Raw genomic sequence first — 17,499 nt, 5'->3', positions numbered from 1 at the left:
TTTAGTGCCGTCTAAAAAAAATATATGCCTGATTTTAGAAAAGAAATTCATTTGTCCTATTTAATGCTTTGGAATATTTTATTTTCCACTATGTATTTAAGGATATCCACTGGCTAATCGTATTTTTTTTAGGGCAAATCTCCGCATGTATCTATTTGAAAGAATCTGCTTGTACGTGCATGAAAAATGTTAGATTCATGCAAATAGGAAATCAAACAAACAGTAACGAAAAAAAGCAAAATATGATAAGCAAGATGAGAAATTACAAATTACAAGAAAATGGAAAATAATGATATAAGAAGGATTATCATAGTGATCTATTGGATAGAAAATGATCTCGAATAGCAAAGTATTGCCTTTGATGATAGTAAAAAAACACATTTTATGACGTTTTATATAGGAAGCCTGATGTCGAATGTATCCACTTGTCATGAATAGATAAATCCTATCAAAAATTTTACAATTGTTGGAAGAATGGCGCCTCTCTCTCAAATGATGCAAAGTTTGGTTATTTTTCTCCTTAATTTTGATTGGCGATCAATTAATGTGTAGATATACAACATTAATCTTTGCATTTATTGCCTTAATTATACTATTAAATTAATGGTTAGCTACACGGATAGGGTAATTAAGCGAACAATCAAAATGAAGACCATCAATTAATGCTATGCTTAATTTCTTGCATAACCAAAATGAAGATTATTAATTAATGAAATTAATTACAACATGCAAATATTTCTTTAATGCACTATGAATCTTTTTTTAATGCACCGAGATTCACATGTTGTAATTCATTTGATTAGTTAATGATCTTTATTTTGATTGTGCAGGAAATTAAGAATATCAAGTCCATTTAATAACCCCATCTCTTTTGTTGTATATATGTAATTTCAAACATGTAATTTTAAACGAGTTTAGGAAATTATTAATTTGCTAGTATAATTAAGACAATAAGTACAAATATTCATGTTAAATACCTATACATTAATTAATTGTGCTATATCAAAATAAAGGAAAAAAAATAACCAACTTTGCATCCTTTGAGAGAAAGGAGACACTCTTCCGACAATTACGAAATTTGATAGGGTTTGTCTGTTCATAACGAGTAGAGACCTTCAAGATCAGGTTGCCTATATAAACAGTCAGAAAATGTGTATCATTACAATCATCAAAGGACATACTTTGCTATTTGAGATTACTTTCTATCCAAAAGATCACTATGATAATCCTTCTTAAATCATCATCTTCTATTTCCCTGTAATTTCTAATTTTTCATTCTTTTTATCGTATTTTGCTTGTTTTTGTAATTGTTTGTTTGTTTTCCTATTTGCATGGATCTAACATTTTCCGTGCAGCTCCAATCAGGTTCTTTCAAGTATATACTTGCCAACATTTGTCCTAAGAAGGATACAATTAACAATAACTAAATTTTTTTTTTCCTCCATGCTTTAGAATACTATAGTACAAGATTTTTTAGGCCTAGACTTACTGGAAAATGCACTCTGTAGTTGGGATGCTTGAGGCACCTTGCACCTACCTACATACATTTGTAATCAAATCAAAACCATGAGTAAACAGATCTATGCAACAAGGCAAAAAACTGAGAATTCAATTATGAGATCCTTACCGGATTCAACCATCTAATTGTGATTATCTTCATTCGACGCAAACACACCAAGGGTAAACAAGGAAGGTTCGCCGTCACTATGAGTACTACTATCCGAATTCATCGAAATTATTTCATCTTCAGATGTATGAGCTGAAATCACTTCAAAGTCGTCCGAATGAGTTAAAATCACTTCCACTTCATGATCAGTATTTTATTTACTATATAACATCGATACCCTTCCACCGTAACTAATCATCTGTAGCATCCTCTATAGGTCCTTCACCATCCTTCTCCACCCCATGGTCAGCTTCAAATTTGTCTCAACTTTGAACATCCTCTAGTACAGTTGATTCATTCCGAAACCTCCTGACCTTTCCAGATTTTCTCCTCTTAGATCCTGTTAAACGATCAGTACTCTGGGTGTACTTTCATCAAAATCTACTTCTGGAAGCTGAAATATATGACCACTTCCTTCGACCATGTGATCAGGAGTCCTTATATCAGAAACATGAAAAGAAATCTTCTGTTTCCCTCTCAGAATTTAAGTTGTTCTTGGAGGTTCTCTCTCTGAGCATGCAGGGATCGGAAGAAGCATTGTCACTCTCGGTTACATCCTCATTCGGTACCTCACCTAATTCATTCGTCTCTCCATGAAATGATAATGATTTGCTTGCAACTCTCCTCGAACTGTACCCTTCCCCTTCCTCTTTTGCTTTCTCATACGTAAGCTATAAATGCGAAAAACAAACAAACAATCAAACATGAACAAACTAATACAAACAAGCAAACCAATGTATAAAATAACAAATTAATTCCTACAATATCTAATCCAAGGAGAGTGAATGTTTGAAACCTTTCTTCAAATTCATCAACAAATTCTTGTACGTTTTCAGCAGGCTCCAAGGTATTTGATCTTTCAGGCCAATTACGCCATTTAATCAGATTTTCCCTACGACCTTAACCATGACTAAAAATTCATGATTTGTTAAGAATTCTTAATTAAGGTTTAAACAAAATGAAAAGAGATTGCCTTGTGAATTCTTTTCTTCCTCTGTCTTCGATTTCGAAGAAACCTTCAGGAAGTTTGGGTGTTTCTAACATTAATCCTTGCAATTCTACTACCTTCTCTCTTTCTCTTTTCGTCTTCTACTAGAAAAAATAGAGATACAGTGAATATCAAGAGTGGGGATGTCAACCCACAATGCTGTGAAAATTTATACAATTGATTAGATGGAGTGTCTTGTTTTAATTAAAAGAGAGCATTAAATTGCAGAATCCATAAGATCTCCGGTCTTAATGTCACCCTATAAATTTGAATTCATTCCCCTTGACCTGTTAAACAAAATATGTTTTTCATTTTGTAGCTACTTAATTTCCTCTTTAGTTGTTCACTTCCTTGATTTGCCATGATATTTGTTTTTTATATAATATCAAGGAATGAGTCGAATGATCATGTCGTTTCTTTTTATCAACAAGGCCTGGCTGTCTTTATAAGATTAGCATATCTCGTACTTTATACGGTGGAACAATGTCTGACCATTATTTACTCAGATACCGTATTTAAATAATTATTCTCTCTGTCCTAAAATTTCTGTCCTCTATTATATTTTCGTCTATCCTAAAATACTGTCCAGCATCTGTTTATAGTCATATTTTTTAGTTAAACTCTGAAAAATATTCTTCAAACTTTTATAATTATAAAATTATTTTAAATATCACCAATCTAAATATTAAATGATATCTTTCTCAATAGAAAACAAATCTATTAAATCAATTCATAAAGATTTTTATTTTAATCTTCTATTTAAATATTTCTATATATATTATAATTACCAATGTATTTTTCTTACATACTCCATATACTCCTATTAATTTTAGTAAAAATGTATCATTTAATAGGGGTAGTTTTGTACACTCCTCCGGTTTCCTTAATATTTTGACTTAGTCAAAACGGACTAATAATTTAGGACAGAGGGAGTACTAGATATTTAAGTGCTTCCATTATAGTTTCACATCAAACAACTGAAATACATCCCAAATCAAATCAGAAGTAGAAAAAGCTACGTAATCATCAATGAAAAAGTTTTAACATTTTTGTAGGGGCAAAATATCGCACAATTCGTTAGCATGCGAAATGATATCCTAATATAGGAGCGAATGCGACCGCATGCAGTATATCCCAAATGACGAGACCAATGACGTCATCAACTCACGAGTAGAGCCATTGTAAGTGTGCGATATTGACGCACGTGAGATCCGAAAATATGGGCTGTATTAGTTGTCATCCACTATGTAAACACATATATAAAGAAAAAGGCAGGAAAGAGAAAATGAGGAGTCAACCTTAACTTTTGTAGTCATCTTCTTCCTCCATCAACTAAAACTAGATCAAGAGCTCCAAATACTCATTAATGGAGATTCTAAATGTAATATTCATATAATTTCAACACTCATAGTGAAGAACCATAGATGTGGATCAGATTGATCGAACCATGTAAAAAATCCCTTGTGTCCATTTTACATTTTTAGCACTTTAATCTTCATTTTCATGTCCAATATGTCTAGATTTTTACAAATTCTTAAGGGTGTTAGTTGTGGGATTTCCTGCAACTACATTTTGGGGCTAGAAACAGGGACCTGCTACTTGTTAGATTGAAGAAGATTCAAAGAACTTAGCTATTATTAGAGTTGGATTCACTGGATCTAAAAGTTTTAAGGTCAAATATTGAAGTTTAGGCGAAAGAATTATGTTCTCCAACAACAAACACCAGCAGAAGAGAGAAAGAAAATTGCGGAAAATGAAACCAAATATATTCAAACAGTTATCCCAAACACAAAATTGATTAAAAAGACCAAAATCAACAATTCCTGGGTGAAAAGGACATTTAGATTTTGATACTGTTTAAATGGACAAAAATGTAAACGTAGCCAAATGTAAACAGTTTCATCCTACCCATTTTCAAATACTTTTTCTTATTTTTAATTTACATCAGGATGCATCCAGTTTCATCCTTGCTATTTTTAAGTTTAAGTTAGGATGAATCCAGTTTCATCCTTGCTATTGTTTTGGTGTCCATTTCACCCATAATAATTTTTACTCGACCATTTGAACCATGTTTTAAAAATATTTTGACAAATGACCCATTTTCCGTATCCCAAAAGGACGAATCCCCTTTATATTTCTCTGATTTTGTATTCAAAAATTTAGATCCGATAGTTTCCAACAAACTTTTATAAAAGCATTTATTTGTTCTTGAGCAACAACTGATTTCTCTCTTCAAAATATTGATTCGAAACGAATTTTGATTGTAGATCTACATCCAGCGGAACTCGTTTTACAAACCTATTAAACGAATTTCAAGAGTATCAAACTTGAAAATTTTACGGAAAATGGGTCATTTGTCCAAATATTTTTAAAACACGGTTCTAATGGACGAGTAAAAATTAGTATGCGTGAAATGGACACAAAAAAAATAGCAAGGATGAAACTAGACTCATCCTTGCTTAAACTTAAAAAATAGCGAGGATGAAACTGGACGCATCCTATGTAAATTAAAAATAAGAAAAAGTATTTGAAAATGGGCAGAATGAAACTGTTTATATCCTGGCCATTTTTACAATTTTGTCCATTTAAATAGTATTAAAATCTAGATGTCTTTTTCACCCAGAAATTATTGATTTTGATCTATTTAACCAATTTTGTGAAAATTTTAAGTTAGTTTAAACATTTTCATGCGAACTCGTAACGTGTTTTGTGTTGCTAATGAATCTAATTGGTCGTTTAGAGCAATAGGTGATCTGTTAATGATGCACGAAGCCCAAAAAAGAAATTACAAGATGATTAAAAGCTTCTCAGAACTGCAGGGGTGAACAGTTTTAAGATGATCCCAAATCTCCTTTGCAGTTTTTCCTTTCTTGAGAACGGTGAGCATTAAATCCTTAGTCATGGTAACGAAAATCCATTGACGGCAGAGAGCATCCAACTTCTTTTCAGTGCCGGCTTCAACATCAGCAGGTTTTTGCGATCCATCAATTAGGAAGAGTAATTGATGTGCTTGAAGATGAAGTTCAAATAGAAAAATCCATGACGAATATTCATCTTGTTTGATATCAAGGATAACACGGATTAGGGTTTTGATGTTTGTGACGACAAAAGTCGGGTGATGAGATTTCTTTTCTCATGCTATTGTTTAAGGTTTTTAGAAGAGGAATCGATGGTTGGATGATACCATCTTGGATTGAGGATAATTTCCTTGGAGAGTGAAGTTCTCCAGGAATCAGATTTATATTCAAATTCAAAAATACCTCTGGAGAATACAAGAGTTATGTCGGAGATAATTATCTTTATTCTAAATAAGGTAAACAGGATAATATGCATTCTATTACACACCCTTAGTATGAGCGGGAGAGGAGCAAACGCTAACACTAGACCGAAAACGAACAAATAGGTGACAAGGTAGTCCCTTGGTGAAGATGTCAGCATACTGGTTTTTAGAGGGGACGTGTAGAACATGAATGTCACCAATACGAACGCATTCATGTACAAAGTGTATATCAATTTCCACATGCTTGGTGCGCTGATGTTGAACAGGGTCTCCAGACATATAAATCACACTCACATTATCACAATATAGGATAGTAGCACGTCGTATAGAAAGATGAAGCTCTAGAAGGAGGTTGTGAAGCCATGTAGTTTCAGCAACAACATTTTCTACCCCCCTGGTATTCAGCTTCAGCACTGGATCGAGAAATTGTTGCCTGACGTTTAGATGATCAGGAGATGAGGTTGTCACCAACAAAGACGCAATAACCCGAAGTCGATCGACGAGAATCATGACATCCCGCCCAGTCAGCATCAGAGTATGCCGTTAATCCAGAAGCAGTGGAGACCGAGATAAACCAACCGTGATGAATTGTTCCCTGAAGATAGCGAATGATTCGCTTAAGGGACTGCATGTGAGGCTCTCGTGGGTCGTGCATGAATAAATATACCTGTTGAACTGCATATGAAATATCTGGCCGGGTGAAAGTGAGGTACTGTAATGCTCCAACTAAGCTTCTGTATGGAGTGGGATCCTCAATCGCAGGACCAGAAGTAGCACTGAGTTTGGAGTTAGTTTCGACCGGAGTAGCCACTGGGTTACATTGTGTCATGGAGGCACGAGCAATGATGTCCTGAGCATATAATGACTGAGATAAATATAACCCTGAAGATGATCGAGTTACCGTAATACCTAGAAAATGATGTAGCGGTCCAAGGTCAGACATGGCAAATTTCCGTTTCATTAAATCAATGAAGCGGTGTAGGAGAGTATTGTTAGAGGCAGTCAAAACAATATCATCAACATATAACAGTAAATATGTCGTATCTGAGCCGGATTGATAAAGAAAGAGAGATGGATCACACACACTACCACGAAAACCACAATTAGTAATAAACTTGGCAAACCTCTGAAACCACGCCCGAGGAGCCTGCTTGAGACCATATAGGGATCTACGTAGTCGGCGTACGTAATCAAGGTGAGCAGAATCAACAAATCCCGGAGGCTGGTGCATATAAACTGTCTCGGTCAGATCACCATGGAGAAAATAATTATTAACATCTAGCTGATGAATTGGCCAAGAACGTGAAGTAGCAATAGTAAGAACAGTACGAATAATAGCAGGTTTGACAACCGGACTAAACGTTTCAAAACAATCAACCCCAACTTGCTGAGATTTACCATTAGCAACAAGACGAGCCTTGTATCGCCGCAAGGAACCATCGACATGATATCTGTGACGAAATAGCCACATGGAACGAATAACATGAGCATCACGTGGTCGAGGTACAAGTTCCCACGTATTAGTTTTCAACATAGGATCGTACTCATCTTTCATGAAGGCATTCGAACTTATATCCCTAAGAGCATACAAGTGAGAGCGGGGAATTGGGAAGATATGTCGTAAGGTTTGGAGATGGAGATTGAGCCGGTGGATTGGTTTGTCAATGCCACGGGAAGCTCGAGTCACAGGGCGTGAAGGAGCAGGTGATGAGGTAAACAGGATAACATGCATTCTATTAGTATTGTTTTCTCTCCATAAACTGAAAATGGAAACATAAGCATCTGTAGACTCACTCTTTTGCATCTCACATGAAAAGTATATGAAAATACAGTGGTGTTTATAAGTCAAAATCACTAGTAGGTAACATAAATGTCAACATTGATGTCACCCTATAAACGTGCATATTTCCTAGTAAATAATTGATTAGTGTTCATTCCCCTTAACCTGTTTATTATACAAAAACGATCATTCATGTGTTTCTCATTTTGTAGCTCCTTTCCACTTTAGCAGTTCACTTCCTCGATTGCCATGACATTAATTTTGCAAGATATCAAGGAATGCTGTTTCCGTTTTATCAATAAGGCCAGGTTGTTTTTATAAGATTAGTATCTCTCGTAATTAAATGGTCGAGAAGCCGTTAATAACGACTCATAATTGATCGATGAAGCCGTTAATGAAAAGCCGGCTTATAAGTAATTACTCGGACACTAATGGTAATGAAAAGCCGTTAATAACGACACATAATTGATCGATGAAGCTATTCTGCCATTGCAACGATATCTTAAATGGATTTCCAAACTGTCGACGACAATACATATTAATATATATTATTACTTCTGATTCTGACAGGACTACTTTCTTTGCTCACCAAAGATATTACTAGATGCCCATAAAAAGTAACAAAGGAAGCATAACGTGTACCTCATGTATAGTTTACATTACAAATCAAAAGACTCAACTTATTGCGAATGTGCGATCTGTATTAACTGCTTTAATTGTATAAATTTAACCAATGCAATCATTTTGGTCAATTAATAGATTTAAGCTTTACGCTTGACATGCAAATCAACCGAGGAGCAATCCTTTTATGAGGTCCAGTGAAACAATACTTCTATGACACTATCACTAATTAAGATTCTTCAAGAGTCACTAATTAAGATTCTTCAAGAGAATAGTCGCCTTCCCCGTTCTTGATCAAACTGCAGAAGATAATCTTCTAATTTATTCTTGATGGAACCGCTAGTTTTGATTACTCTCATTGTATCTTCTTCTCCGGTCACTCCTTCATGACTCATTCATGAGGGTTACAGTAAAAATTTGCTCATAGAAACTGCAGAACTGCGACATTAAATTATTGCTTCAAGTTAGTAGAATACGCTCATTTAGGTGAAATGTCCTCCTATATGTGGTAATTACTGGTGACTAAATAAAATAAGAAGGAATTGAAATACCAGTTGTGGATTCTCATCCTTCAGTTGTTTATTATATATCCACCACCACCTCAGTCCCATGCGAGCTTTAAGTCATGATGACAAATGCAAATTAATAAACTTATCATTGAAATCCTTCAAAACAGTATTCCTGTCTTACAAATCTATTATTTCGAGTGGCCCGTAAGGTCTGAACCAGGTGGAACTCTAAATGCAAGAAAATTCAAGAATATTTATCAAATATATTTAAGATGACTTAACATATGTTCATCTTTTCCTTCAAATCAACCCAAAAGCTGAGGAAATGAATCAAATAGACCTAGCCCTACAGGAAAAATATACATATACAACCGGAGATTTACAGCTCTTCGCTAAACATCGTAGAAAGTCCTATGCTTTACAACTGTTTTCAAAGAAAGAGTTGTCGTATATCATCACTGCCAATCCTTAGAAAACAAGGGGTTGCGCTAAGAAAAAAAACGACAACTCCTTAAGCAAAAGAGTTGTGACGATATTTAGCTATAACAACTCTGTTCCATAAAGGTAGTGACTAAGCATATCACAATTTTCACAAGAGTTGTTGAAGAACATCAAAATATGATGATGAAAAATAGTGTTAGAGGGGAGATTCGAACATGAACCTACTGCATGGAAGTCTAGCTCATCAACCATCCTTACAGTTCACGAGTTTTGTTTTTTTTTTCTTTTTTTAATAAAAACGTATAACAACACTTGTAACTGTTGTTGAAGTAAAAATATAGAATGTTGGAAAAAATGAGGTTAGAGGAGAGATTCGATCATGAATCTACTGCATGGAAGTCTAGCTCATCAACCATCCTTACCGTTCACAAGTTTTGGCTTTTTATTTTATTTTTAATAAAAATGTATAACAACACTTATAGAACGTTGGAAGAAATGAGGATGAGGGATTTGATCCTCATCCTCCTAGATGGAAGACGAAGTCGAGATCGATGTAGTTGAAGACGATATTAATTAACAGAGTTGTTGGAGTTGGAGACGATGGAGGGGGAGATGGTGGTGATTTCAGTGAAGACGACAGAGGGGGATGAAGTTGCAGCTCTGTGAAGGAAATAAAATGTTTGAAATGGAAAAGGAATGAATAGATACGATAATAATATGGAAAATAGAAAAATAAAATAAAATAACGGATGACTTTAGATGGAAATGGATGGTTGTGATGAAAGTTTTTCTACATCCCCTTCCACAACTTTTAATAAAAGTCATCGTAAGGATACGACAAATTTTTCTCACTTATGCAGAATTTTTCTTATTTCTGCAAAATTTTCTCACTTCAACAAAAAAATATTTTGTTATCCGGTTCTGCAAAAATTTTCTCACTTCTGCAACAATATATATATATATATATATATATATATATATATATTGGGTTAAATCACTAACTTAGGGTTATTGAGATTGGGTAGTAATATCCGAAAACATTCCAGGACCAAAATCGTGAACCCGGAAGTTCGAAGTTATTGAGAATATTCCCATGGAATCTTACTAAAGTTCCATCTCGGAGGTCTATTGAGATTGGGTTATAGTAGTCCGCTCCTGACCAGGTTTCGATCTCGGAGGCATTTTCTTTCCCGTGAATGGTTGGATTCATCGTTTTTGCGAACTGTCATACATATATAGTAGTCCGCTCCTGGCCAGGTTTTGATCTCGGAGCCAGGGTATGCATAAAATATGCCAGAATAGGGTTTGTTTAAGGTTTCTGGAAATATTCCGGAGGAATATTACATATAAATGGATGGATTCATCGTTCTTACGTGCCCATGTCCCAATTGATAGAGGCTGGCGAAGTTTCCGACTTATAATAGTCCCCTCACGACCAGGTTACGATCTCAGAGCCAGGGTATGCATCCAATATGCCATAATAGGATTTGTTTACGGATTCGGGGAATACTCCAAATGAATCTTACCTGTAAATGGATGGATTCATCGTTCTTACGAAGTTTCCGAATTATAGTAGTCCACTCACGTCCAGGTTACGATCTCGGGGCCAGGGTATGCATACAATATGCCATAATAGGGTTTTCTTACGATTTCGGGGAATACTCCAAATGAATCTGACCTGTAAATAGATGGATTAATCGTTCTTACGAAGTTTCCGACTTAGAGTAGTCAACTCGAGGACAAGTTTCGATCTTGGAGCCTGTTTTGCGTACTATATGAAGAAATAGGGTTTGTTTAAGGTTTCGTAGAATATTTTGAAGGAACCTTACCTTTAAATGGATGGATTCATCGTTCTTACCAAGTTTCTGATTTAGAGTAGTCAACTCGCGGACAGGTTTTGATCTCGGAGCCTGGTATGCATACAATATGCAGAAATAGGGTTGTTTAAGGTTTCATAGAATATTACGAAGGAATCTTACCTGTAAATGGATGGATTCGTCGTTCTTACCAAGTTTCTGACTTGTAGTAGTCCACTCCCGGCCAGGTTTCGATCTCGGAGCCTGGTATGCATACAATATGCAAAATAGGGTTTGTTTAAGGTTTCGTAGAATATTCCGAAGGAATCTTACCTGTAAATTGATGGATTCATCTTTCTTACCAAGTTTTATGTGTTTTTAAGGTTTCGTAAATATTTCCATGGAATCTTACCATTAAATGGTTGGATTCATCGTTTTTGTGAAATTTCAGACTTCTTGGTTCATAGTTTGTAAGTCATTATACCTAACTTGAAGTTTGAATCGACAGTGAGCTTCATATTCATCAATTTCAATGATGTATCATTCTAATTTTGAAGTCAGAACCTTCTCAAAGCTTTTTGGTTCATAGTTTGTATGTCGTTATACCACATTTGAAGTTTGAATCGACACTGAGCTTCATATTTATCGATTTCGATGATGTATCATGCTATGTTTGAAGTTAGAACCCTCTCAGAGCTTCTTGGTTCATAGTTTGTATGTCGTTATACCACGTTTGAAGTTCGAATCGATACTAAGCTTCATATTCATCAATTTTGATGATGTATCATGCTATGTTTGAAGTCAGGATCCTCTCATAGCTTCTTGGTTCATAGATTATATGCCATTATACCAAGTTAGAAGTTTGAATCGACATTGAGCTTCATATTTATCGATTGTGATGATGTATCATGATAAGTTCGAAGTCAGAACCCTCTCAGAGCTTCTTGGTTCACAGTTTGTATGTCGTTATAACACATTTGAAGTTCGAATCGACACAAAGCTTCATATTCATCAATTTCGATGATGTATCATGCTATGTTTGAAGTCAGAACCCTCTCCAAGCTTCGTGGTTCATAGATTATATGCCATTATACCAAGTCTGAAGTTCGAATCGATATTGAGCTTCATATTTATCGATTTTGATGATGTATCATGCTAAGTTTGAAGTCAGAACCCTCTGAGAGATTCTTGGTTCATATTTTGTATGTTGTTATACCACATTTGAAGTTCGAATCGACACTAAGCTTCATATTCATCAATTTCGATGATGTATCATGTTATGTTTGAAGTCAGAACCCTCTCAGAGCTTCGCGGTTCATAGATTATATGCCATTATACCAAGTTTGAAGTTCGAATAAACATTGAGCTTCATATTTATCGATTTTGATGATGTATCATGCTAAGTTTGAAGTCAAAACCCTTTCAGACCTTCTTGGTTCATAGGTTGTATGTCGTTATACCACATTTGAAGTTCGAATCGACACTAAGCTTCATATTCATCAATTTCGATGATGTATCATGCTATGTTTGATGTCGGAAACCTCTCAGAGCTTCGTGGTTCATAGATTATGTGCCATTATACTAAGTTTGAAGTTCAAATCGACATTGAGCTTCATATTTATCGATTTTGATGATGTATCATGCTAAGTTTTAAGTTAGAACCCTCTCAGAGCTTCTTGGTTCATAGTTTGTATGTCGTTATACCATATTTGAAGTTCGAATCGACACTAAGCTTCATATTCATCAATTTCGATGACGTATCATGTTAAGTTTGAAGTCATAGCCCTCCCGGAGCATCTTTGTTCATATTTTGTATGCCTTTATACCACATTCGAAGTTCAAATCAACACTTGAGTTTCATATTTGTCGATTTCGATGATGTATCCTGCTAAGTTTGAAGTTACTTCATGACCTGTATGACTACCTGAAATTACTTCATGACCTATGTAACTAGTCGAAATTCAAACCAGAAGCATAAAGAGAAAGCACAAAAGCACAAAGAAACTCACCGATTATCGAATTCATTTTTCATTTTCTCGTTTCATTCTTATGTATTTTTTGGATTTTTTAATATCAGAATGTCGATAACAATGTCCTAAATTTATAAATATATTTTTTGAATTTTTGTCGTGTCAAAAGTTCATAATTAAACCCAATACATGAGTTCGTATTAGCACAAAGAGAAACACACATGGTTCTAAATCCGTATGAGCATCCAAAATACAATCTCAACTGTCAAGATCTTTTCTTAATCTGTATGAGTGGATCAAGCGAAACATATTCCGTCGATCTTTTTCATTAGGATTCACTTTTTTTTTTTCTCGGAGCATTTGTTTATTCACCGAACCCTCTCAGTTAGTCACTCGAACTCTCTTTCTTCCTCTCCTCTCCCCTCCTCTCCTCTCCTCCACAGATACCGCTGCTTTAATATTTTTTTTTCGAGAAAAAAAAAGAGATCTAGATAGAAAACAAGAGATCGAGGGAGAAAAAGATAAAGAGAGTTTGATTCGAACCACTGATGGTGGTTGATTAGGGTTTTGGTTTAAATCTGGATCTATCTTGCAACCAAGAAGAAGAAGGGGATTTTGCTGTTTTAGATGGCAGAATACAACTGAATCGAAGATAAGGTTTTCTACGAATTGGAAGAATAAGCAATTATGGGTTGGATTTGTGGAATTTGTGTTTCTGCTGCTAGAAATCAAGTTTGGGTTGGAGGAGAATAAGTTAGGTTTTTGATGAAATTGAGTGCACATAAAGGAGTTGATGGTTCGATATTTGATGGGTTTTGTTGAATTGTTGAAGATGAACCCGAGAATGAATTGGTTGAGTCTCTAGTGGGATTTGAACGGAGTTTCAGCGAGAAAAGGGATGTTATCTGCTGTAAATTCTTAGGGGTTTTACTGAGAAGAAAAAGATTGAGAGTTTGTGAGAAAATTGAGTACTAATTTCTGACAGAGAATACTAGGGTTTGGCAAAATTTGGGGATTATCGATTTATGAAATTGGGTTTAACTCGAAGGTAATTGAGAACTGAGATGCAATTGAATTCGAAATATAGAAGAGGAATAGTTGAGATGGAAAAGGAGTTAAACCTGGTGGATGGTGATTAAGAAGAGGAAATTGTAGCTGGTATTGATGTTAAATACAAGGGTTTGCTGTTGAAATGGGAATAGTAGGGCTGATGGAATTGCAGTGATGCTGTTGAAGTTGCTACTGCAATGAAGTGGTAATACATAGTAGAAGGGGTTTGGGATTTGGCTTTGTGTTGAAGATGTAGGGTTCAGTTAGGGATGAAATAAGACCAAGCTCAACAGGAAGAGTTTTGTTGCAGCAGTTTGGTGGTGCAGCGGCTTAGGTGTTGCAGGGATTTGGTTGTGGTAGTATTGTGGTAGATGGAGTTGAGCTGGACTATAAAAGAAGAAATTGAGATGGAATCGTTGAAGTGCAAAGTGGTTCGTTGTGGTTGAGCAGGTGATGTTGTTGTGGAAGTGCAGCTGTGAAATAATTGTAGGTGATAGGTATTGGTAGTATGGGGATAGATTTTGCAAGCAAGGGCGGTCAATCCCTTGCTGGCAGGTAAGGTAGTCCCCAAAAATTGAAAGCGACTGGTCGAATACCGTCGGTGGCCGGGTCGGATCAGCAGATCGATGGATCAAGCCTGGGCGGATGTTCCGGGATGGACAACTCCGGTAAGGCAGGATGTACTTGGCAGGGGTGTCACTGGGAAAGTGAATTAGTGCGGAGATTTGAAAACGTGACGGAAAGTCGAACTATCTGCATCGAGAAAGGTCGAGCGAAGAGTGTTCCCCTTGGAAACAAGGGCGCTGAGGCGGTCTGGCCACGCCGGTGGGACATCAAATGTCTGCAACACTCACGGTCTAAACGGTGCGAGTAGCTCACGCCCAAAACCACCCAACCCGAACAAAGGAAACAAATGATCATTTTCATCTGGGTATTGGTAGTATGAATGATTACAGAGCTGATGCTGGTGGTTGCAGTTGTTAGCCAGAAATGCTATGGGGATGGTTTGCTTATTAGATGCAGCTGGTTTAGAATGAACCGGAAAGGCTACTTTTGTTAAAAGACATCTTACCTGAGAATTCGAGAAGAAATACGAACGGAAGTAGTTTTGATAGTGATTTTTGTTAATTTATAGTTTGATTTTGGCTGTTGATAATGATTTTTGTTAATTGATAGTTTGATTTTGGTTATTGATAAGAATCTTTTTCTTGTTGTTAATTTTGCAACTACAATTGGTGTTGAAGTTTATCCATTGGATTTCCACACAAACGTTGGACCAATTATGTACTACTGGTGGTCAAGAGAAGTTTGGTGGCCTTAGAGATGGACACTAGTAAGATTTTTCTTCATCTTTGTTTCTATTTCTTCTTTAGAGTCGGTTGAATTGGACTTGCGCTTAGACGATTGATTTCAAGGGTTTGTTAGAGGCTTTAAAGTTTCAAAAACCCGTACTCAAGCGTACCAGAAAAAGAAAATAACAATCTTTGGTGCCATCTTTCATGAATTGTATTTGATTTGATCTCAGGTTGATCCAGTTGTTTATAATATGATTCATGAAGATCCTGGAAACTTGAGCTACTCGGCTGTTGGTGGATTATCTGATCAGATTAGAGAAGTAAAAGAATGTATTGACCTACCTCTTATGAACCCTGAACTCTTCCAAAGGGTTGGGATCAAACCCCCCATGGTAAGTCATACATTCATTTTGTTGGTAATACATTACAAACTAATGACCTGTAATAAAAATAGCTAGTCCGGCATCCTACAGTAACCATTGTAATGGACATTGATAAATGACTTGCTTTCGTTGATTGTAGGGCATACTTCTTTACTGGCCTAGGATATATTAGACGGGGTTGATAGAAAGACTTCAGTGTCAATGACTGTCTGTTCAATTGATATGATTTTTTTGAAAAGTTACTCTCGGAAGCTTCCCAGTGAATAAACCGACTTTTGAAGGAGCGTTAGCATCCCAAAAAAAGATCCAATAATTACCTGCTTCTTAATCTTTCTGTTATCAGAGCGTAATTGTGAAATTTGGACCAAGTAGGGATTGGATTTTGGTTATGTAGCTATCTTGATTGGTTTCTTCATTGAAGTATGTTGTTTATTGCTTCTGGCTTCTGCTACAGGTCGTTCACTTTCTAACCAGTATGTGTATGCTGCTATGCAGGCCTGATTTTGTACTTTTTGGATCATAGTTAGTACAAGAACTTACTTAAGAGCTCAAGAACTATTGATAGTTCATTGTAGTCTTTATAACACAATTTCTTTTTTTGAGTTGCAGCCAGCTGAGGATGATGACGATGATTCTGATGTTGACCTTTTTGGAGAGGAGACAGAGGAGGAAAAGAAGGCTGCAGAAGAACGTGCAGCAGCTGTCAAAGCCTCTTGCAAGAAGAAAGAATGTGAGAATGCGCTCCTTAAATTGTTCTTTTGAAACTAATGCGATTAGTTCTGTGTATGGTATTGTGGGTTTTGCTAAGAACCATATATAACTGTCATTTTAACTTTTTCTCTCAGCCGGAAAGTCTTCAATTTTGTTGGATGTGCAGCCATGGGATGACGAGACAGATATGGCAAAGCTTGAGGAAACCATGAGGAGTATCCAGATGGAAGGCCTCACATGGGGAATGTGCAAGTATCTTCTCTCAAATAACTGATTCTGTCAAAACATCTTACCTTTCTCTTAATGTACTTATGTTTCTCTCCTATTTCTTGTCGCAGTTGGATATGGTATCGAGAAGTTGCAAATTATGATGAAAATTGTGGATGACTTGGTATCCATCGATTCCCTTATTGGATTTTGGTTAAGTGGTCTATGACACTTCACGTCTAAGCCAGTGCCTCTATGGTATCATCTACCGCCATGTTTCTCATAATCGTTGTTTGGTTTACCAAGAAGAGAGTGCGCAGCAAAAGCGGATCATTTCCATTTAGCAATGTAACCCGACCACCATATTGGAATGTGTATGCTACTGCCATATTTGCAGGGGAGTCCAACATATGCGTTTTACTATTTATGTGATATTTTTGGTCATGTAAAAAAATCTATCATTTTCTTTTCTTTCGTTGCGCAACACACTTTCATACAAGGTGATTGGTAGGTTAACTTGAATGAATGAAATTGGAGTGACAGGTTAATTTGAATGAATGTAAATTTGTTACACTGGCAGCTTAATGTGAAAGTGAAATACTTTCAGCAATTCGGTTTTCAGCTATAATTTTTTTTTTCAAAATAGTTATATGCACACAACTTCTAATAAGAGTTGTGTTCCAAGTTTTCAACTACACAAACCAAAGGTTATGAAAGAATGTCTTTACGACATAACTAGGTGTTGTCCAACATAGTTCTACAACACTAACAAGTGTCGTGTAAATCTTATTCATAATAGTAA

General features: G+C 35.9%; 1 protein-coding gene across 2 annotated transcripts; it reads left to right on the top strand.

Moving 5' to 3' along the window:
- Nucleotides 1-13,469: 13,469 nt before the first annotated feature.
- Nucleotides 13,470-17,276, top strand: LOC113330169 (elongation factor 1-delta 1-like). 2 transcript variants are annotated; one of them, XR_003350097.1, is made up of 6 exons: nt 13,470-15,434; nt 15,627-15,788; nt 15,919-16,252; nt 16,389-16,509; nt 16,625-16,742; nt 16,829-17,276. XR_003350097.1 is itself a non-coding variant. In XM_026577015.1 (5 exons), the coding sequence occupies exons 2-5, from the start codon at nt 15,648-15,650 to the stop codon at nt 16,875-16,877; spliced, it is 429 nt and encodes a 142-aa protein (XP_026432800.1). In that variant the 5' UTR covers nt 13,470-15,434; nt 15,627-15,647; the 3' UTR covers nt 16,878-17,276. The 2 variants fall into 2 exon arrangements, 1 of the variants encoding a protein (XP_026432800.1); XM_026577015.1 differs by lacking the exon at nt 15,919-16,252.
- The last annotated feature ends 223 nt before the right edge of the window (nt 17,277-17,499 follow it).

The sequence above is a fragment of the Papaver somniferum genome, unplaced genomic scaffold, assembly GCF_003573695.1.
Source record: "Papaver somniferum cultivar HN1 unplaced genomic scaffold, ASM357369v1 unplaced-scaffold_117, whole genome shotgun sequence".
Taxonomy (NCBI): Eukaryota; Viridiplantae; Streptophyta; class Magnoliopsida; order Ranunculales; family Papaveraceae; genus Papaver; species Papaver somniferum.
This window is presented reverse-complemented; position numbering and strand designations above follow the sequence as displayed.